The 24,448-nt window shown below is 41.9% G+C and overlaps 2 protein-coding genes across 2 annotated transcripts in view; one reads left to right on the top strand and one right to left on the bottom strand.

The window, feature by feature from the left end:
- The window catches only part of LOC134800196 (protein Red), a 130,394-nt gene that overhangs the window by 74,773 nt on the left and 31,173 nt on the right, over positions 1–24,448 (top strand). The window lies entirely within an intron of this gene.
- Positions 14,586–22,059, bottom strand: LOC134800266 (uncharacterized). Its single transcript, XM_063772776.1, has 3 exons — positions 21,953–22,059; positions 15,988–16,271; positions 14,586–14,726 (listed from the first exon to the last, which is right to left on the bottom strand). The coding sequence occupies exons 1-3, from the start codon at positions 22,020–22,022 to the stop codon at positions 14,670–14,672; spliced, it is 411 nt and encodes a 136-aa protein (XP_063628846.1). The 5' UTR covers positions 22,023–22,059; the 3' UTR covers positions 14,586–14,669.

Below are 24,448 nucleotides of genomic sequence, written 5' to 3'. Positions count from 1 at the left end.
AAAAACCGGCTAAACCGGGTTTACAGCCAATTGCAAAAACCGGGTTTTCACTTTGACAAAACCGGCTTTTTTGAGTTTTCGATTTTACAGTTTTATATAAGTTCATTATTTAAAAGAGCAAATAAAAAAAAAACTACATTATACGCACTATTTGTATAAATAAACAGCTTTTTAGTCTCCAACGTTATATCTATTTGCGCAGTTTTGCTTAAAACGTAGTGATTATATTCTCTTTGAGTTTTGCAGATAGGCTGCTTAGGTGCTCCTTGAAGTTGAGCAATCCAGGATGCTTCGAAGATATTTAGGAAGGAAGTTGTGTCGGAGAAGATTGTCCCTGAATTTTAGTCTCAGCTCCTTGTTGGCCAGTTTGTTACACAGGTGAAAGCAGGACTCCTCGGTCTTGGAAGTACTGGGGCACAAACGCCACCGAGAGAAATAGTCATCTAATAGATCCAGGTCCTTTTCCAGTGTATTTTGTCCCATTTCCAAGCTAGTGTCACATACAAGAGCCAGGTCATCAGTATAAGCAAACTTCCGCGAGGTGGTGTTAGGCAGGATACGACTCAACCATCGCTATTTTCAGACCTATGACAACTAATACTAGGCGATATTGAGAGTATCGAAAATCCGCTAGCATGTACCGCTCGGAGGCCACTGAGGTACCATCTATTGCTCTCGTTGTGAAGACTAGGTCCGGGTTGTGGTCACTTCTCCATCGAGCTGATTTGAACGTTCCTTTGCCTTTGTTAGAAACGGCTAAAACAGTGTTGTTCCTATCTGCCCCGTCCATGATCGCCTCCCCGTTGGCGTCAGATTTCCTATATCGCCAGCTGGTGGTATTGTGTATATGTTGTGGAAGAATTAATATTAAAGCATTAATCCTAAAAATACTTGCTTATTTTACAAATTATACGTAATATCGAAATCACCGAAAAAACCGGAAACCCGGTTTTGCTGTTTCACAAAAACCGAAAAACCGGTTTTCTAAAATACGCACGGTTTTGTGACCCCTACGTATGATCAATTCAATTAACGGCCAACGCTCAACGCCGAAAATCGAACAGTGCTCGATAAAAAAGCGCCGCGCTTAAAAACCGCCTTCGTTTGAATACATACATGGTTATCCATTTGTGTCATTGAAACGCTTTTTTAACGCGCGTCGAAAAAGCTGCCGTGCGAACGGCGCCTGAACATCCTTGTCGTGTGTCTTTTTGTCGGTGTCAAAGCCAATTCACTCCGAAACGGTTGGACCGACGGCGATGAGTTGAAAACTTGTACAGTCACCACACGGGATTGTTATTTAGGGTTCTTGCTAAATTGGAAATTCTATATCGTAAGTATTGATTGAACAACCAATTTAGCTAGGACCCTACTTAAATGGCGCAACAATCGCGGAGCGTGACGATACACTCTGTCAAGTCACAAGTCTGTGATTTTGGAACGTACTGTAAAGTTAAATAATAATTTTTAAGCATCAACTGCCTGGGAGTCACTTCTGGTGGTTATATTATAGGAAATAAATAAAAAAGTTTTGGAAACTAAGGAACCTATAGTCGTACAGTCTAAGTTTAACGTGGCGTGGGTACTAAACTAATAAATGCTTTGGAATAAGTAAAAAGTAAACAAACAGCCTACCGGTTTTATCGTGCACTTCTGACTATTGTAGGGTATGCCAAGTGCTTTAAGCACTATCTGTATGATCGTGTTATGGCAGTTCTGGTTCTTTATCTCGAAAACTTTTATCTTGCCTTGGTCGAAGTAGAACACTTGAATACGGAACTGTAAATGAAACATAAAGGGGGTTGACCATGTGCCGGACATTATCTGATATATTGATGCTAAGAGGGACAACCGAAAGCACAAAATTTCTCTCTCAGCAGAATGTGCCCTGAAAAAGGATAATTGTAATAACTGTACACCACATATTATGAACTAGTTATGGCTTGTATTACCTACAATTAAGTTACAAGCTTTTGAGAAACGGGCCCCAGGTAAGCGTACGTACCATCAAATTGACCATAAAGAAGACGAATGTGGTCACATTAACATTGAAACAAAGAAACACAACCTATTGGGACCGTGCGCGTTGGAGGGTCTGCCATCTTGTGGGCTAAATCGGAAGCATAAACGACACATTTACGCCTCGCGCCAAAAATCTAACGGCTCCTATGCTGCCCCCTATAGTTCATGCACGGGGCCTACTTTAAAGATATCTACTGCAGGCTGTCTAGAGTCTAAAGAAACGTGCAGTTGGCGATAATACCGAACTTTAGCTTCAAAACCTTTAAAACCTGACCTTGACATTCTTTATATCCTTCTGATTGACGACGGTGCCGCGGAGGACTTTGCTGTTGAAGACTGAGACGTTGGTGTGGAACCAAGACTGCTCCTTAACGCAGGTTGAGGTGTTGTACATTATCAAATTGTATGGACCCTGGAATCCAAATATATATGAGTTTTTTAGAGAAACGCATCGCGTTTAATGCATAAAGCACCCGCGCGCTTAAATGATCATGTTCGGTATGTGTATTGCTAATAGAACGACACCACACCATAGGGTTGAAGCGAAAAAAAATCCCCATTCCTTCGTGTAGGGGAGGTACAATTAAATTTCCAATTTCTACTTTTTCTTTTACCACTTTGTCGGCAGGATTGATTAAAATGTTCATGCCAAATTACAGCTTTCTAATCTTTCTATCATCGATCATGGAGCAAAGCCTCGGACGGACAGACGGCCAGACATGGTGAAACTGTAAGGGTTTCTAGTTGACTATGGAAATGGAACCCTAATTAGAACAACGGCTAGGTAATAATATGTCACATCAAATTTAGAGTAGGTATAAATTGTCTATTTACAAGGGGACTCTACGTGTTGGCTTCGGCCCCACGTACGCTACCAAATGTCCGGGACCCCATGGTCCCGAGATTATGTAAATGTTTAATAGCGTGACAGTCACATTTGAATTTGATATTCACTCACTTCTTCCATGGTAAATGTTCGGCATAGGACTTCCCCAAGTCCAAACGTGGCAATAATCATACCAATAAAATACAACTGCATTGTGTTATCTATAATATTGCACTTCTTCATGAAACGCCACCGTATTTAATGCATAAGCACAGGTACAAATACTAGTTCCCTTCAAGCACCCTTCAATATACAGACGATAAACTAAATGGCAAGAAATTACCAGTAAGTACCTAGTACCTACATTCATCATTATTATTTTTACATTAAATGGAAAACAGATAGAGATCTATTTAGTTTTGAAGTTGAATACCTACACACACATAGGAAATTCGCTGAAATAAGTAATTAGATTGCTAACCAAGGGATGAGAGGCACTCATTTCTGCTGAGGTAGTTTGGCGCTCGAACGCAGTGAGGGCGCCAATAGTCCGAGGCTTTCACTCGAGTTAAACTTTTCATTTCGAATACAGAATAGAATATACATACGTATAAATGCACGTGTTTTAAAAAAGAAACTACTATGTATTTTATTTTAGAAATCTTCATTAATCATGAATCATTTATTCATTTGATGGGTACTATTTCCTGAGGGTAGGTACTTTTAACTTACAATTTAGGTAAAAGTATCGTTATTTGTGGAATGGGGATTTAAATATCGAAATGGAAATTGTATTCCAAATCCATTTAATAAATAGTGTTATGTACGGAACCCATTGGGCGCGAGTTCGCCTCTCACATACAGACGAAGGACATTTACAGGTTTACAGGGATGGACGACATCACTGTCAGCGGATTTCACCAACAATTTTTTATAATGTTTTTAAACATTAGATTATATCTAATTATAGATACATTATATACCTTAATAATCTGATACCTTTCCATTAATTTAATCGTTAAATAATTATTTTACACAAATATACAATAGGTGACTCAAGTTTAATTTCGTTTTAATGTATGTAGGTACACATTTAGGGAGAAACACATTTAGGGAGAACCAGGAGTAAGAGAGCCCCCTTCAAAGAGACCAAATGGTGGCAGCAATCTGTCAAGGATGCTGTGCAGGCCAAGAAGTTTGCATTTAAGAAATGGCAAGAAACCGGTAATGATGCGGATAAGGCAGACTACAAGAGAGAAAAATCCAACGCAAAACGTGAAGTGGCAATTGCACGAGCCAAAGCCGATGCTAACTTTTACAAAGAATTAGAATCTTCCACTACAGAAATCAATATCCATCAAGTCGCAAAAGGTCGAAATAAAAACAGCAAAGATATAACTTCAGCCAAATATATCACAGATAAAAACAATAAACTATTAACAGAAGACAACGATATAAGAGAAAGATGGGCAGAGTACTATCGCCATTTACTTAATGTTACCAATCCCAGAAATTTAAACCATGAAAATCCATCGCCGGTCCTAGGTCCAATAACAGCAGTTACAACGGATGAAATCATCAAAGAGATCAGAAAGATGAAAAACAACAAAGCCCAAGGTCCAGCCGAGATACCAATAGAAATCTGGAAACATATGGGGCACTCTGGCATCGACTGGCTAAGTGAGCTGTTTAACAGGCTTATGGCAGGAGAGAAAATACCACATGCTTGGAGAAAAAGTCATTTAATACCGTTTTATAAAGGAAAAGGCGATGTACGTGACTGTGGGAATTACCGAGCAATAAAGCTCATGGATCATACCTTTAAACTATGGGAGAGGATAATCAACAGCAGACTTAATGGTATCGTGAAGCTCACACCCAATCAGTGCGGGTTTGTAGCTGGAAAGGGCACCTCTGACGCCATTCAGGCTATAAGAATCATGATTGAGAAAGCCAAAGTCAACAGCACAAACCTGCATATGATATTCATCGACCTTGAAAAGGCGTTTGATCATGTACCGCGCGACCTTATATGGGAGGCTCTCCGCGCCCAGCTTATCCCAGAGTCGTATATAGATCTTATTATGGACATGTACACAGACGTCTCTACACAGGTGGTTTGTCCAGCAGGTGTGAGTGACAGCTTCGAGCTCAAGGTCGGTGTACACCAGGGTTCCACCCTTAGTCCACTTCTCTTTAATGTCACGATGGATTACCTCACACGAAAATGTCAACGGGCTGTACCCTGGCACCTTCTATATGCCGATGATGTGGCCTTAATATCAGAGACTGAGACTGACCTTCAGCGCGATTTCAATACCTGGATAGAAGCGCTAGAAGGACACGGCCTAAAAATCAGTCGCAAAAAGACCGAACATATGTCCTGTCTGTTCGACAAAACGGCTAATAACCCAGAAAATGTCAAATTCTACATAGGAAATGATCGCCTGCCGACAGTTGCAAAGTTCAAGTATCTTGGCTCCGTACTCAGCAACGACGGAAAGATCGACAGCGATATAGTCCATAGAACTCAGACAGGCTGGATGAAATGGCGAGAACTCACAGGCGTCCTATGCGATAGAAAAATACCTCTGAAGGTGAAGGGTCATGTATACAAGACAGCAGTAAGACCAGCGATGTTATACGGATCCGAGTGCTGGGCTACAAATAAACCCCACTTGAACAAGCTCCACACCACAGAGATGCGCATGTTACGCTGGTCAGCGGGTGTCACCATGATGGACAAGATAAGAAACGTGTATATCCGGGGTAGTTTCAAAGTAGCGCCAATAACAGAAAAGCTGACGGAAAAACGCCTGAGGTGGTACGGTCATGTACAGAGGCGTCCAGTAGACTACATGGTTAAGGTAGCGCTCGATATTCCAACGACGAAGCGAGGACGTGGAAGACCACCTGCCACCTGGCTGACGACGGTTCAGCGAGACCTGAAAGACCTCAATATAGACGCCGACCTTGCACTCAATCGTGCAGAATGGAGGAAAAGAACAGGGAAGGCCGACCCCAAGTAAATGGGAACAAGGCCTAGCAGGATGATGATGATGATTAATGTATGTAGGTACATTGCGGCAAATCGCGTTCGATTTCTGGATTATTATCATAGAGAAATGTAAGTAAGGAAAGAGTGGTAATTCCATACATCAGTTTTCTTAGCAAAACGCGAGATCTAGCGTCAAGTAGTGGATTTATCAGTACCGCTACTTGATATCAGAGGGCCTACCGCGAACCACGTTCGACGTGTTGCCTGAGTTGCCTCCCTGTCACACTTACGTACGAATTTACAAGTGCGACAGAGAGGCAACACGTTGAACGCGGTTCGCGGTAGGCCCTCTGATGTCACGAGTGTCGCAACACTCGCGACTGACAAAATGTGTATTGCTAAAACAATTTACAACTATTAATATTACAAGCATATAGGTAACTAATATTGCAAGGAGTTGAAAATAGAGTTCCAGTTAAACCGGTTATAAAATTGTTGAGCATTAAGCCCCCTCCAGACTATGCGCGTGAATCGCGGGCGAAGCCGCGAATGTGAGTGTGGAGTCGATTTCGCTGTCTGCGAAAATCGACGCCACACTCGCGTTCGCGGCTTCCCGCCGCGATTCGCGCACGAGTGAGGAAGGGGCTTTAGACTTTTCGCTTGTCGTGACATTTATTGTCAATTAGCAGTATCTACCGATAAATTCGGTACTTGGCGATTCGGTACGACATCTAGATGTCGGCTACGAAAATAACTCGCGTTTTGGTAAGAAAACTGTTGTAGGTCCATACCTACAACTCCATAGTTAGCACTCTTTAAATTCCTTACTTATATCAAGAAAAGAGCGTACTCCCATCTTAAAGGCCGGCAACGCACTTACAACCCTTCTGGTGTTGCGGGTGTCCATGGGCGGCGATAATCGCTTACCATCAGGTGATCCGTCCGCTCGTTTGCCTCCTAAATCATAAAAAAATACGAGGTCATACTGCCAGTACATTGCTGCTCTTTTTCTTCCATAACTATATTCTGCAACACTCATTTGATGACAAAAACACCCGTATTCCGAATGAAAGAAAAGCGTCATTTCCATCAAATGATTGTTGCAGATATGAGGTTGAGTAAGTATAGCGACGATAAGTAGGTATATTTAATGTATTATAATTAACTTTGTCGAGCGGTAGGTAAGCTGTCGCGAATTCAACATAATAACGTACAATGTAAGCTACTTAATCCTTAGCTATCCAAGTACACTAGATTGCCAATTCACCAGCAATAAACACAGAAAGGTAGATTACTCGTAAGTATCACAGACTAGTAAATTATAAAACTGGACAATTGCGAGTCGGACTTTTTAGTATTTGTTGTTATAGCGGCAACAGAAATACATCATCTGTGAAAATTTCAACTATCATGCACGGTTCGTGAGATACAGCCTGGTGACAGACGGACGGACGGACGGACAGCGGAGTCATAGTAATAGGGTCCCGTTTTACCCTTTGGGTACGGAACCCTAAAAAACTACTAGGGCCCATTTCTCGAACGGTATTAGTCTGGGCCCCTGGCACAGAATAAATAATAGTACTACCGTACAGAAAGGAAACTTCCTATAAAACCGAAGTTGACAGCGGTTGGCCACGTAGACAACATGCCAATCGCTAACGCTCCGTAGCGAACGAAACGCAACTGTCATTGTCACGCTAATATGGCAGAGTGATAGAGAGACAAAAGCCCCCTCCAGACTATGCGCGTGAATCGCGGGCGAAGCCGCGAACGCGAGTGTGGAGTCGATTTCGCTGTCTGCGAAAATCGACTCCACACTCGCGTTCGCGGCTTCGCCCGCGATTTACGCGCATAGTCTGGAGGGGGCTAAAGACAAAGCGATTCGATGGCGAAGCGCAAGCGATTGTCACCTTGGCTAGGCCGCCAGGTCAAATCATGCTGTCTCTTTCTAATATATGGCTCTTTCTAATAGTTGTCAAAATTCAAGCCGTTTTCTTATTTGTGGTCGTGCACGCAAAGGGACGTCAAGTTGTGTCAACCGTAATAATTGCTCGGAGCAACGCTGAGCCGAACGGAGCCGACTTTGTCCGAAGGGAGGAGTTTCGCAGCCCCTGGTCTCTAGGATTCCATTGTTGTAGATGTAGATGATATATCTCAACACGTAATAGACCTTGCAACAAAAGGCATGCGAGTTTTGAGTTAGACCAAGACAAGTCTGCAACGATTTTGATACCACACGCAGTAACAAATTCCTTCTGACCTTCTCGCATAGAAATTACCGCGTGTAGTTGTGTGATGCGTCATTCCTCAGATGACTGTTCAATACAAACGGTTGTAGGTACTTACATTAAATGGAGATTGCCAGTGCTTATTATTCATTAGTCTCTGCCTATACATATCAGATAAATATAGATTAAAACTAATTATAGATTAAAACTAATATAAAACCCATGGTTTTCTTGTGAATTGGATATTGTAAAGGTTTTGTGTAAACGAGACGGTCGCTATCGCTATGTCGTTCTTTGGGAAGCAGTATAAGAAAGTGAGGGCTGAAAATGCATTGGAGGTCATTGGAAAGCTAAGTAAGTGGAAAATCTATACCCTCTAGCCGCCCAGAGACCTATAAAAAGGTCTCCTGTTCCATTCTAATTTGAACTTTGTGTTGACAAAATAAAATTTCATTTTGCTTGGCAAGGTTTGACGTATGGGCGGCTAGTTAAAGGATGTAACACCAAATACTGAAAAACTCTCTATGCCATATTTTTAATCAGTGTAATGTGTATTCTTAGGCATTTTATTTTTTATTTACCACTATAAGTACCTACCTACAATTTGTAAAACTTTTTTCATTTTCTAAATTCCAAAAACCGCCACCAATATTTTAATATTATTTATTTCATGTCGTCCATCTTTGGGTTACCGAATTGCATATTATGCGTATAAAATTTCAACTTAATCGGTTGTAGTTTCGGAGCAAACTGGCTGTGACAGACGGACCCACAGATGCAGGAGCCCTGATCCTATAAGGGTGGAGTTTTTTTACTTTTTAAGTTAACGTAACCAAAAAAATGTTCAGGAAAACTCAAAGCGGAAACAGTCGAGAACATTTTCATAGGAAATTACTACTAAGGTTCACTAGACTTGTATCGACCGGGATAATCACGGGATAAAGGTACCTAATCACGGTCCATATCCCGGTCGATATAAGTCATAATCATAATATCGTCATATCATATTATCATAGTCTAGCAGTGGTGGGCAAACTTTATTCATGGGGGCCAGAATGTTTAAGATAATTAAGAATTGCAACAAAAATGAATTTTGATTTGCGATTATCGTGGGCCATATATTTCATATTCACAGGACCGGCGGCGGGCCGGATAAAACCCTTTCACGGGCCGGAGCTGGCCCGCGGGCCGTACTTTACCCACCACTTCCCTAGACTCTAGTGAAACTAACCGTGAATCATTCAAAACTGTTACTGCTAAGGTTTCTTTAAAATTCCAGATCTTTCCGAAAAAACCGTGTCTCTCATTACCAATCCTGACACCATTTCCATCTTCTCCAAAAACGATGACGGTACCCTCCAGTACGTGGTCAAGAGTGGCTCTGGCGCCCTCGTTCTTGACCAGAACATCCTCCTTGCAGAACACAGAGATTTTACAAGCCCTGATGGCATGGACACTAATGTGAAGTTTGGGCTGGATGGAGATGTTCTAAAATCGCATTTCCATTTGCCTGATGGTAATGTCGTGCATATGAACAGATATTTTGAGGGTAACGGCATGAGAATGGTAAGTTAAAATCCTTTAAGGGTATCGAGGGATGAAATTTGGCAAATAGTTACCGCGACTTGGGTGCGCCGGTGCGGTGCACCGTGACCTTGGTGCGGTGCGGTAGTGTATTACGGCTATTATAGCTGCGTACGTCCGGCGGACAACGAAATCGAACGTGCGCCTGGGGGGCTACCGCGAAAACAGAAATTCGCAAATTGCGGGGATCTTTCTCTTTTACTCCAATGAAGGCTTAATTAGAGTGACAGAGAAAGATGCACGCAATTTGCGAACTTCGATTTTCGCGGTTATAGCCCTGACCATAGCCTGACCGCACCAAGGTCGCGGTCCGGTGCGGCCGTTTGTAACGGCATGGTAACGGCGTTACAATACGTCAATTTGATATTAAATGTCATTCGCTATCGGAATCATATCGGAATACTTTTATCGCAATATTTATTGGTAGATAAAAGATAAGTTTACTGCTAAGTAAAGCCCGCTAATTATGATTATAAACGCGTGATAACGTGATTAGATGATAAGTTATATAAATTCGTTATAGGTACTTACCTAATGTAACGAGGATTAACGACTAACGACGTAACGTGTTTTGAGATTAAAAAAAGAACAATTCTAATCAAGATTACCTAAAAAACCACATCGCACATGATAATCTCTTTAATTAGATAAATTTTAAAATCAAATTGAACATTGAGCGTTTCAGATTGTCTCAAACTACAAAACGTTGTTAGGCAAGTCATTTTCACAGAATACGTTACTAATGATGATGATGATGATGATGATGCAATCCTGTTATCCCTCATTAGGGACATAGGGCTCGCAGAAGAATCCTCCATTTGTCACGATCTTGAGCGGCTTCTTCCAGCCGAGTCCAGTTGAGCCAGCCTCTTTCTCTTTCTTTGTTACGTTAATTACTAAACCTACTAATTAGAGTGTTCGCTTGTTTCAGGAAATTTACACTAAAGGTTCCCCAACAAAAGCTATAGTGTATTACGAGGTTGTTTAGTTTAATTATATTTTTATTTATTTAATAATGTTAAGTTACGAATAAATTATAGAACTTTTTGTAATTTTTCTTATTTTTTAACCCCCGACACAGAAAGAGGGCTGTTGTGTTTGACACCAATGTCCAGTACTTACTTACCGTCTTTACCATAAGGGCACACGGGTGACACGGGGCCCGTGCCCAGGGCCCCCATCCTCAGGGGGCCCCGAAGGACAGACAATAACAGTATATTTGACTACCCATAATAAATAGAAGGTTATAGTAGAAAAATGTTAGTTTAATTCGCTTTCTTTACTTTCCAAAAGGGCCCCAAATTTGTATATGCCCAAGAGCCCCAGCATAGTTTAAGACTGCCCTGCCAATGTCTGTCTGTGGCATCGTAGCTCTCCAACGGATGGACCGATCTCGATGCGGTTTATTTACGTGAAAGAGTTTCCTCGCGGTGGTTCTTTAGCTATGTTCGATAGAAAGCGATCCGATCCAGCAGTTTGAAGAGTATCCAACTTGGCCAAAATGATGTACCTAAGGCATTTTTACCATAAAATGGATTTTTTGGCATATAGCGTAAGGGGTCACCAGTTTCTTTAGGGGTCCAAAATAAAATGAAATGAACATCGCAGTCCGTTTCTACTTGAGTTTATTAAATAAGCAAAAAAATTACATAGGTTGGCGGTCCGAATCCGGACCGCGGTCCGAATCCGGACCGCGGTCCGCCATTTGGTGACCCTTGGCGTAAGGGGTTTTAAATTTTTTAATTATGGCATATACAGCTTGGCAAAAAAGAGTAGAAATTAAAAAGTGGCAACAACTGTAGTGTGTGTGTGTCCCGTTTTCTTACAGAGTCGGTGCGGAAAGAGAAGAGTCGTGGAATGTATTGGGCCCCATACATTCCACGACTCTTCTCTTTCCGATCAGACTGTATTATATATTGGTTTGAAAGGGACGACACTACAGTGTTGCCACTTTTTAATATCTACTCTTTTTTGCCAAGCTGTAAGGTAAACGTACTAGTGCTCAACATCATGCTAATGCCCAATAGATGACACTTTGCTGTCACCTCTATTGACAATGATGACTTAAGTAAAGGGTTTATAAAAATTAATTTAATAGTTATTTTATTACCTTGTCAGCTTATTTATCCATAATTTCAGCTGTAATTTATAAATTTACCGATGGGTTTGTATCAACAGATAAGATATACAGGATTAAAGTCATGATTAAGTCGAATCAATCAACTCGAATTAAGCCCCCCATTCACACTCCTACATTGTAGTCCGCCTCATTATGTAGGATTGTGTATGGGGGTCGCGGACTACGTGCCGTCCTACAACACCCAAGTAGGATGCCTCTTGGGTCCTACAAATCCTGCAAGCCCCGCCCACCGCTGCAGTCCGCCGCGCAGGATTGTTTGTGGACTTTGTGGGTTGACGTCAATGACCTTTTATTTATGTAGACGTGTGACGTTCATAGTTGACAAAACTAAAATTTGATCCAACGATTTTGACAACTTGACAGGTTGGCGTCACCCGTACGGCTAACTAAATATAGGTTCCGGAACCTATATTTAATGGCTCACGATCGTGCGCCTGGTACCATATCTACCTCAATTTACTTACATCTATGGTTGACGTCCTACGTTGCGGACTGCCGTGTTTGACGTATGACAACAGTGTGCGCAATTTTTTCGAAATTTATAAAGAAAATCGCTGTTTGTGGGACCAAAAATCACGCAATCACTCCAACAAACAACGGAGGAATAGGCATTGCAACAATTATTACCAATATTTAAGAAATATGACGCTCTCTGGCGATTTTTTAGCAGTTTCTTCTCCCACACTCTTTTTTATTTTTATCCAATAACAAGAAAATACATAGCAGAAGAGCTATTTTCTTTTTTTTTATTGCACGTAACGACACTAGTGAGAAACGAAGCAGTAAGTACTGATAATGGACGGCAAAACAGTACCGTGTGTTAGCTATATCTTGCTTCGTTCGTAGTCCTGCGAGCCGGACTACAATGTAGGAGTGTGAATGTGAATGAACTGAAAACTAGGTACCACTAACATATTTTTTTGTTTTTTTCTTACGTATAATTTTTAAGAATAGGTATGAAACGGTAAGGCTTGAATTGTGATTTTTGAGATGTAAGTAGCCCGCTAACGGGAACCTTTGATCGCCACGCCTATCGTGGGCGGCGCGTCATCGTGCACCTTCTCGCAATGCACGAGAAGGTTGATATTGGGCTGTAGCCACGCGCGTCAGTTGACGTTATTGGCGATTAAGGGCCACTTGCACCAGCCCACTAGCCGGGGTTAAGCGGTTAAAACTTTAACCCAGTGTCAAATTGTACTGGTAACCATGGTAACACCAGATTTAACCGGTTAACCCATAGATCTAAGTAAATTGAGGTAGATATGGTACCAGGCGCACGATTGTGAGCCATTAAATATAGGTTCCGGAACCTATATTTAGTTAGGCGTATGGGTGACGCCAACCTGTCAAGCTGTCAAAATCGTTGGATCAATTTTTAATTTTGTCAACTATGAACGTCACCATCACTCGTTGGCACCATATACCATCAGAGTACCGCATGCATCAAACTTCACGCTCCCGGCCCCAAATTTCCAATTGAAAAAGGTGTGAAACAGGGAGATCCGCTTTCTCCAAAGCTTTTCACTTGTGCTATAGAGGAAATATTCCGAAAGCTGGCGGCCTCCTGGAAAACAATGGGAATCGACGTCGGCGGCAAAAGGTTAACCAACCTACGCTTTGCCGACGACATTGTCCTGTTCTCCCACACCGCATCCCAACTCGAACAAATGCTCCAAGAACTTTGCATGGCAAGCCTTCAAGTCGGACTTTCCATGAATAGATCCAAGACACAGTTGATGACCAACCGCGCGAAACGTAGTGTAATGGTAGATGGGCGGGATATGCAGTATGTCGACGAGTATATCTACTTGGGCCAGTTAGTGTCCTTCGACAACAGGCAGTTCAAAGAAATTGATCGCCGTATCGCAAACGCCTGGAAGAGCTTCTGGTCCATGAAGACGCTAATGAAGGGCAACCTTCCACTCTCTTTAAAGCGCAAACTCCTCGACATGTGTATCCTGCCTATCCTTACCTACGGCGCCCAAACATGGTCTCAAACTGAAACTGAAAAGTCCAGACTCAAGGTTTGCCAGAGAGCAATGGAACGCAGCATACTGGGTGTTCGTAGAACCGACCGTATTAGAAACACCGAACTGCGTTCCAAAACTGGCATTGTGGATGTGGGCATGAAGGCCGCAAAGCTGAAATGGGACTGGGCAGGGCACATCTGCCGAATGCACCCAGAACGCTGGGCTAAAGTATCCACGGACTGGATCCCACAGGATGGATCTCGGGGCAGAGGAAGACCCAAACGGAGATGGCGGGACAACCTAGATACATTCTGTGTGGAGTGGCGGGAGTGTGCATTAGACAGAGACAAGTGGCGGGAAAGAGGGGAGGCCTTTGCCCAGCAGTGGGACACACTAATAGGCTAAAGAAAAAAAAAAAATGAACGTCACACGTCTACATAAATAAAAGGTCATTGGGTTAACCCCGGGTTAGTGGAATGGTGCAAGTGGCGCTAAAGGGTTAAAAAGACCCAAAGGTATAATCAGCCAAGAAAGTGGTTTACCACTTTTCGACTCTATCATCTGATTGATAGAGTCGAAAAGTGGTAAACCACTTTCTTGGCTGACCGTACTTCACGGTCGCACAATGGTGTCATTAGTCATTAATTAAGTACTTGAGTACCAACAAAATAATATCTCATGAATAATGAAAATCAAATACTATAAAAAAGTACTTTATTTTATTGTCTTTAGACTATGGTTTTGAGAACAGTCTTCGTTAATAAATAATTCTTATAATATAAGTAATTAACTTAAGTCATATACTCAGTTGCACACACTTTCAGTAGTTCAGCTAGTATAGGATGCAGGACTCGCTAGTATTCGTATTGGAAGTGCGAGCTACTGAGCGACGGTTATTAACTTAAACTGAAAGGTAGGTGACGTTAGCCTTGAGGTCCAGACCCTCCAACCAGACGTGCTGAAACAAAAGGATTTTTTTAAAACGTTTAGTTCGAATTTTACCTATTTGTAATATTTTACAATAGGGAATATTACGCGAAACTGTGCGTAGGTGGCGCTACTACCACTATCCGTCGCAATCTGGGGGTCTACCGCGAAACAAGAAAATTGAAATTTCGTTATCTAACGTCTTTATCACTTTTGCATATTCGAGCGATAAAGAGGCAGATAACTAAATGTCGATTTTCGCGGTTCCCGGTAGGCCCTTGTTAACAAACCGCCTTGATGCATCAACGTCATATTTTATTGTCTGTGAAAACTTGTCAAGTTTAAGGCACAGTATGTATAAGTTACTCTATGGTTAACTAGAGGAGCTAGTGCTGCACTCTGGCGGCAGAACATTGCAGTAATACCCCCTATTAGTATTTTCCTAGTTATTACATTTACATTTGTGGGCATGTTTCCTCACGATGTTTGATGCATAAATCAAGTGTCGAATGTGAAATAAGTACTTATTTAAAAAGTGCCTGCCTAAATAGTAGGTATGTTACGAAAAACTCTGAACACAAGCCGAGGTTCAACCCACGAGTAGGTATATACAATTTGGTAAAATAGTTATTTGTTTTAAAAGGGGGCAAAGTTGTTGTTTAACCGCTCGTGCTAATATTGATACCCGAGCAAGCGAAAGATTCCAAAATTGAACCACGAGCGTAGAGACGAGTGGTTCGAATAATGGAATCTTGAGCGTTGCGAGGGTTTCAAAGCACGAGGGTTAAACAAAATTTGCCCCCGAGTGAAACACAATATTTTCCACCACACCAACCCGAAGCAAATATTAAATGTAAAATATTAAACAAAATCAAACCAAATCAAATTCAAATCAATGTTATTAAATATTTATTATCCAATATCATCATTTAGTCAATTCTACCAGCATACATAAGAAAATAACTCAAAATTGGCATTTCATTACTTTGCCTCACATGTGATCGAATAAAATGCAACTTTGCTATCAGTTTTTGAAGTGCAAAGTAAGACTTTCCGAGCTAGTGTGGTGAAAAAAAAAACCTACTTGTCTGTGAAGTCAGAGTTTACGGACGATAATTTTGCGTGATAACGTCATAAGAAAACATTGATGAAAAATTGCACAACGTGGCCGTAACGTTACTATGGAGATTTGTCCACAACGTTACCATGGAGATCTGTCCACAACGTGACACTTGTTCATCGGTTTATAAGACGTTATCACGTCAAAAAATGGGTAAGTAATATCAACATACCAGAACCATCTTATCAGCCCCAAACTCCCGGTCCAAATGCAGCACTTTCCCACCAGGGAACTTCATCACAGACTTGAGAGTCTCTCCCTCCAGGGTGAAGGTGTTCTTGGTGTCAATGCCATCGGGCGTTTTGAAGTCCTTCTCCTCTCCTAGCACGATCTTCTGGTTGATGACCTCTTTGTCACCAATTGTGACGACGTACTGGATGCTGCCGTCTTCGTTTTTCAGGAAAGTGGAGATGCTTTCAGTCTGGCGGAGGAGAGCTCTGGTCTTCTCTGGGACCTCTGAAATTCAAATCGTGGCAAATCAGCAAGGATCACGCTATGTTTGTATACACATTTATAAATAGCTTATAGTAGAAGAGCCGGCCGCAAATTTTCTAACCGACTTGATACCACGATGAAATGCACAATGGTTTCCCATAAAAGTGATGCTAAGACCGAATTCGATAGTCTGCCACGGCGGAACTTGCCGAAAGTACGAAAAAGAAGGCCACTTCCGGTGCGAAAAAAGGGGGCTGATTTAACCCATCTGATACCGAAATAATAGTAATGGCAGCAGTTAGAAATTTACATGTAGACACAGAAAAGCGAAGTCTGCCAGTATTTTTTTTGCCGGAAGTGCTTGGCAGACGCTCTCAAAGGTGGCCACCAGGACCCATAATTTAACCCATCTGATACCACCATGAAACCAATTCCAGTCGGTAGGTATGAACCCTCATGTCAGGAATATATAAGTCTGCCAAGGCTTTTCCTGCCGAAACACCTTGGTAGACGAGATTATGTGAGCAAGGTAACCATCGGTTACCCTACACTAACCCATCTGATACCACCATGAAACCAATTCCAGTCGGTAGGTATGAACCCCCATTTTAGGAATATATAAGTCTGCCAAGGTTTTTCCTGCCGAAACACCTTGGCAGACGAGATTATAAGCAAGATGACCATCGGTTACCGTACACTAACCCATCTGATACCGCGATGAAACCAATTCAGGAATATATAAGTCTGCCAAGGCTAGGTCTTACCCATCTGATACCTTGTTTGACAAGACCAGTCTGCCAAGTCAAGTCTGCCAAGGCCTTGGCATACTTATATATTCCTGAAATGCGGGTTCATACCTACTGTCTGGAATTGGTTTCATGTAACTGATGTACATCTTGCTAACATAATCTCGTCTGCCAAGGTGTTTCGGCAGGAAAGGCCTTGGCAGACTAATATATTCCTGAAATGAGGGTTCATACCTACCGACTGGAATTGGTTTCATGGTGGTATCAGATGGGTTAGTATACGGTAACCGATGGTCATCTTGCTTATAATCTCGTCTGCCAAGGTGTTTCGGGAGGAAAAGCCTTGGCAGACTTATATATTCCTGAAATGGGGGTTCATACCTACCGACAGGAATTGGTTTCATGGTGGTATCAGATAGGTTGATGTAGGGTAACTGATGTACACCTTGCTAACATAATCTCGTCTGCCAAGGTGTTTCGGCAGGAAAAGCCCTGGCAGACTTACATATTCCTGAAATGAGGGTTCATACCTACCGACTGGAATTGGTTTCATCGCGGTATCAGATGGGTTAGTGTACGGTAACCGATGGTCATCTTGCTTATAATCTCGTCTGCCAAGGTGTTTCGGCAGGAAAAACCATGGCAGACTTATGTAATCCTAAAATGGGGGTTCATACCTACCGACTGGAATTGGTTTCATGGTGGTATCAGATGGGTTAGTGTAGGGTAACCGATGGTTACCTTGCTCACATAATCTCGTCTGCCAAGGTGTTTCGGCAGGAAAAGCCTTGGCAGACTTATATATTCCTGACATGAGGGTTCATACCTACCGACTGGAATTGGTTTCATGGTGGTATCAGATGGGTTAAATTAGGGGTCCTGGTGGCCACCTTGAGAGCGTCTGCCAAGCACTTCCGGCAAAAAAAATACTGGCAGACTTCGCTTTTCTGTGTCTACATGTAAATTTCTAACTGCTGCCATTACTATTATTTCGGTATCAGATGGGTTAAATCAGCCCCCTTTTTTCGCACCGGAAGTGGCCTTCTTTTTCGTACTTTCGGCAAGTTCCGCCGTGGCAGACTATCGAATTCGGTCTTAGCATCACTTTTATGGGAAACCATTGTGCATTTCATCGTGGTATCAAGTCGGTTAGAAAATTTGCGGCCGGCTCTTCTACTATTACGCTGCGTAAGCGAACAACTCGCGAATGCGGATCGGCGGGCCTAGCAATGTACAAATTGCAGAACATTCCCAAAAAGCGGAAACGTTCTCGAGAATGTTCTCAGAACATTCCTGCAACATGGAAATTATTGTTCCTCCATCATGGATTTTTTCCAAAAAAAATTTTTTGTCATAGGAATCTAGAGGCCTCTATCTCCCGCCATGCCAAATCTCAGCGCGCTCGGACCAACTTGAAAAAATTAAAAAAAAAGTCGGCTATTCTGATTTTTTTTAAAGCAGTTTGTTTTGTCTCGGGGCCCTCTATATGACATTTGGTCGAGCACCCCCCACCTATCACGCACCGTTTAAAAGTTGCCATACAAAATAAAAGTGGCCAGTTTTCATGCAATTGTAGCATTAAAAAAAAATTTTTTTCATAGGTATCTAGGGGACCCCAAGATTCCGTGACCAAAATTTCAGCGCGCTGGACAATCTTGAAAAAAAAAAAAAAAAAGTCGCCCATATTGAAAAAAACATGGCGGCGTCAAAAACTGCCAGGGTCCCTTTATGACATTTGGTTGAGCACCCCCCACCTAGGTCTGACCGTTTGGCCGGGCCGTCATACATTTTTCTGACCGGAAGCGGTAGACCAAAAGTCGGAATTTTCTGGAGGTAAGGATACTGATAGATATGGGTCGGGAGGGCGCACAAGTGACACACAACGTAGCTGTTAGCGAACTGCTTTATTTAACCCGTTACCTGGTTTATATCGCGGTGGGCGCAGCCACCATGCGTACTTACATCTACCTATGCATGCATACACAACAATCCCTTCCCCATAGTTTCTTATACTAACTTAAAACTAGCACAGTCCGACCAGCTTAGAAGAACTGTTTATAATCAAAACGCGGGCGAGCCCGCTTGAGCCGAGAGGACGCGGCCGATGGGTCCGCGGACTCGGGAGGCGCGTCGTCCGCTGCGGCGGCGGCGGCGGCCGGCGGCGGCGGCGTGCGGCCGGCGGCGGTTGACGGCGCAGGCACAGGGGCCGAGCTTGCAGGCGCGGCCACAGACGCTGTCTCGAGCGGCCTCGCATCTTCCTCCTCCCCCATTGTTAGTTCCTCTTCGTTATTCAGGCATGCAGGCTCGTGTGACGGGGATTGCCTAGTCATTGCCTCCGGTCCACTAGCTAATATGTTAGGCACCCCAGTAGATGGTACGGTGAGCTGTGGCCCGACATCAAAAATGGGCGGTACGTCAGGAGATGAGGACTCGCTGAAGACTTCCGGTTTTTTGTTTGGCTCAGAATGACTCACGGCTGTCGGTGTGACTTGACCCTTATATTTAACAACTTGGTTAACATGTCTTTTCACTATTTTGTTTGTTTTATTGTCCTTTATAAGATAAAGCACACGACCTAAGTTTTTTACTATTGTTCCCAGGGTCCAAGTGAAATGATTTTTATTTGTAAAGTTTTTATATAATACTAACTCGTCCGTAATGAATGGACATCTGTTTACTCCGCCGTAATGTTTAATCTGCGAGCACTGTTTATTTTTAACAAAAGAGTCGAGTACGGTGAGCGAGGTTGATGACCCTTGTGACGTAACACGCAGTAAATCTAATCGTGATCTTAATTGTCTACCGAATACCAGCTGGGCTGGTGATTCCCCGGTAGTAGTGTGTTTTGAATTTCGATAATGGAATAAATATTTCAATAATTGGTTATTAACACTTTTACTTTTGGAGTTTGACAAGAGCGCGGCCTTTAGGCCCTTCTTTATAACTTTAACATACGACTCCGCCATGCCATTACTGGACGGATGATACACCGGTGACGTTAAATGTTGTATGCCATTTAAAGCGCAAAATTCCTCGAAGTACTGACTGACAAAAGAAGTGCCATTATCGCTGACTATCGTACAAGGAATACCGTACCTAGACATGAAATCGTACAATTTATCAACCACGTTAATTGACGACGAATTTGTTTTCATATCGTAACATTCTACCCATTTACTATAGGCATCGACTATGACTAAGTACCAGTGTTCGTTTATAGGCCCGAGAAAATCCAAGTGTATCCTTTGGAATACATGTGTTGGAATTTTCCATGGTGCGAGCGGGACGCGCGGAGGTGTTGGTCGCAACCGAGTGCAAATCTCACATTGTAGCGATAACCCGTTAATAATTACTGTTTCTATCATGGGTTCACCCTCTACCGAACGGATATTAAAAAACTTACCATCATCATCCTCGCTCACCTCCTCTGACTCAACGTACTTAAGGTTACACATCTTACGTAAGTGACCCTTCTTTTTGCACTTTTTGCACTTGTAATTTACGTAACGACAGTTCGCCGTTTTATGACTACTTAGACCGCACACAGAACACTTATTCCCGCGACCCGCTGTAGTCTCGCCGATCTTTAACACGCTCTCAGCGCCGGGCACCGCCGCCGTCGCGGTGGAAGCCAAGGTCGCGCTGGCTGCGGCGCGAGCGCACCGCACACTTTCAGCTATGTCTATTGCTTTCGCTAGGGTGAGTTCGCCAAGCTCCTTCGAAAACAATTTTTCGCGCTCTTTACCAGACTGCATGCCCATGATAAATCTGTCCAGAAGCGCCTCCTCAATGTTCTTAAACTGGCAATGCGCCGCAAGCCCGCGCAGTCGCGCGGCCCATTGCGCCGATGTTTCGCCTACCTTCTGCACTGCAGAATGGAAGTGATAACGCTCCGCAAAAACGCAGCGCTTTGGAGTAAAATGCGCATCCAATAACAGTACCACTTCACTGTAACTTTTGTTTTCAAGAACACCGGGCAGTGCAAGGTTACTTGCTAATTGATAGGTGCTTTCGGTAAGTGCACTTAACAAGATGGCGCGCCTCCTTACACCCGCTTTGTCGCTTGCATCGTCGATGTTGTTTGCGATGAACCACTGTTCAAGCCTATTTTTGTAAGTAAGCCACTCTTGTTGTTGATGGTTAAAACTTGAAAATAAGCCGACCGAGTTCGAAGTTGCCATGATACACGGCGATTAACACGCGAGGTAATTATCGAATCGTCGCCACTGATAGATATGGGTCGGGAGGGCGCACAAGTGACACACAACGTAGCTGTTAGCGAACTGCTTTATTTAACCCGTTACCTGGTTTATATCGCGGTGGGCGCAGCCACCATGCGTACTTACATCTACCTATGCATGCATACACAACAGATACTACACCTAAACTATCGTGAATATTCATGGTATAAACTATAAACTACGATAAATAAATAAATTCTCGTTCTCGAGAACATTCTTAGAAGTTACCGAGAAATTCTCATGTGGAAAGTTTGCAACTTTGGAAAGTTCTCGTGAGTGCATTGCTAGGCGGGCCCAAGGCGTTCGCGTTCGCAACGAGATCGCCCACGTAGGACACTTCTATAGGTATCAAAGGATTGATTCACTCCGCGCCGCATCGCTTGAATGGCTTCGCTTCGCGTTCGCGTGTTGTTCGCCTACGTAGTACGCTGCGGTGCTGCGTAACAATGTATTGCCTACTTTTTATGTTAAATGGTCTTCGGCAGATAAATAAATATTTAAGATAACTTAAACTTTTATGCCTCAATGGCAAAGAAGTGTCAAGTAGAAAGAAATCTATTCAGTGTGGTTTGTCGGCGGCAAACAAGTGCCATGTTAATGGTTTTCATGAGTAATAATAGTATTATTACAAAGTATGTATTAGTATAAGTAGGTATTGTACCTACCTACTTTGGAGCCAGTTGTTTTTGTCTAGATAGATATTCTAGATACTCACCAAGTTTGTCCATAAGCTCCAGGACATTTTCAAAGTCGCTCTTCTGCCATTTCTTTCCGTAGAACGCCATTTTATTGGAGGGATTTGGTAACACTGATTTTGTAATCAATATCAGTATTTTTTATACTGACGCCCTAATCTTGCTGATATTTTATCTGATAAATTGTTTGCAGAAATTACCACATTAGATCACTTTTCGCGTTAAGAAACGTCCTAAATTCTATTGGTAGGTGCTTTTAAAATCGACATAATCATGTGTACTACCTATACTACCTATAAGATTCATTTTTGGGTTATAACTGGAATGTAGAAATGGCTTTTGAAAAGAGATGTTTTTGCAGTTGCCTAAATGGAATGTTCAGTTGCCATGCAGTGATTTAGGAATTTAGGTTGGATATTATGGGGAAGAACAAAATGAAAAACTAAGATCATCATTTTATTGGTATTGGTTTGTGTAAGCATTTAGAATTAGACGCGTAGGTATTGAGATTCCAAAAAAATATGAAAAAAAAATCGTAAAACAAAAGCTTAATAGAGCGATTCTTTTATTTTTTGCCATTTTTATATATTGTGACTTTTTTTGCCACTTTTGTGTTATTTCTACTCAGAATCACGAGCTTTTTCGATCCTAATGGGATAAAAAAATGTCCCAGAGTTTTTTCCTATTATGTTACCATTTCCCCATATACTTTGTATAGCGGTAACAAAAAGGAACGTTTGAAAAATGTATGGAAATTTTAGGACACTTTTTTTCTCCTATAAGGATGATAAGGGCTCGCGATCCGGACTAGAAATAACACAAAAGTGGCAAAAAAGGTCACAATATATGGCAAAAAATTTAATAAACTCAATAACTACTTTCAATAAAAACTATAGCGAACATGATCGAACCAGCCGTTTTTGAGTTATTGCAAGTCTTCTCTTCTTATAGACCGGGAGATAGTGACACATTTTACTGGGTCATTTGTACCAGTATGGCGGTTCGTCAGGGGTCTAAGCATGTAATGAAGGAAAGAAAATGCTATGACCATAGCGCTGGTACCGGCGGCCCAATCGCGTGGGCGTTAGTCGAACGTGTCGGATAAAATACGAGTGTCGAACGATTTGTACCACAAAAATCCTCGTATTATTCGATAGTCCATAAAAAAGAAGTAGGCGGTAGCGTAATGCCATACTTCTCCGGTGTGACTTACAGCCCGCCATACTGAGGCGAACACGTTAATTAAAAAAAAACAATTCAACCATTTGTACCAAGCTAATTTTTGCACAGGTGATCATCGTCGAGCAGCCATTCATGGACATCACCATGCCATACTTTTCGGATGGTTCCAAATGCCCGCCATACCGCCGCAAGGAAGTTAATTTTTTTTTTTTGCTAAACGATTTGTACCAGTATTGCATTTAAATTTTTGGAGAGTATTTGATAAAATGTGACCGTTATTATAATTGCCATACTTATAGTAGGGGGAAAAAGTGCTGCCATACTTGAAAAACTTATTTAATCGACACGTTTCAAAAATACGACTATACAATACGTAAAATAATTTTTTACAGCATGGCATAATCATATTCTGTTTGATTGGATACAATTATACCTAAAAATAAATTATTCCGGATTATAACTACGGGGCGGACGACTGTGAGACTTAAGCCAAGACTTAAAAAATAAAAAAAAATTTGACGATTTGTACCAGTATGGCATTTGGATTTTTGGAAATTAGATGATGCAATGTGACCATTATTGTATTTGCCATACTTCTAATAGGGGGAAAAAGGGGCACCATACTTGAAAAAGTTGATATTTCGACGGGTTTTCAAAGTACAAGACATAAAATCATTTGTTACAGTATGGCATCTTTGTATCCGGATCGTTTGGGTAAAATTCTACCTAAAAAAAAATATCCCATATCTACTGTTACCATGGGGCGGAAGATTGTCACACTCAAGCAAGATATGAATTAAAAAAAAATGGTACGAATTGTTACAGTAGGCATTTTAAATTTACGAACGTTGGAAAAAAAACGTTTGGAAAAATTACACCGTACTTATGGTGAAGTGCCAAGGTGGTGCCACCCTCGAAAAAAATATTTTCTACAGGGTTTTTTTAGTGTTGAAAAATTTGCCTATACCGTAACCAGGGGGCTGGAGCTTCCACATTCGCTCTATGTCGACAACCAATACAATATTGAAACCATTTTTCTGACTGATTATTTAAAATAAGCATTTAAATATTGTATTTTTAATTAGTAGTAATTTATTTACTTATGTGCATTCTTCCGCCGATAAATATATTTACTATTAATAAAACGTTTCATTTTACTGGCAACACAGTGGTAGATTTGATGTAATTTAATGGTGAATGGAGGTTTACAGCACGATGAGCCGAGATCTCTATGATTCGAGAAATCGTTCGAGCGGTGGTAGCCGTACAATATTATTCAACATAATATATAGTTATAAGACAAGATTGCCGCCACCTACGTCTTTGAAATTTTG

This window comes from Cydia splendana, chromosome 19, assembly GCF_910591565.1.
Source record: "Cydia splendana chromosome 19, ilCydSple1.2, whole genome shotgun sequence".
Lineage (NCBI taxonomy): Eukaryota > Metazoa > Arthropoda > Insecta > Lepidoptera > Tortricidae > Cydia > Cydia splendana.
The sequence above is the reverse complement of the archived record's forward strand: the minus strand, read 5'-3'. Positions and strand labels throughout refer to the sequence as shown.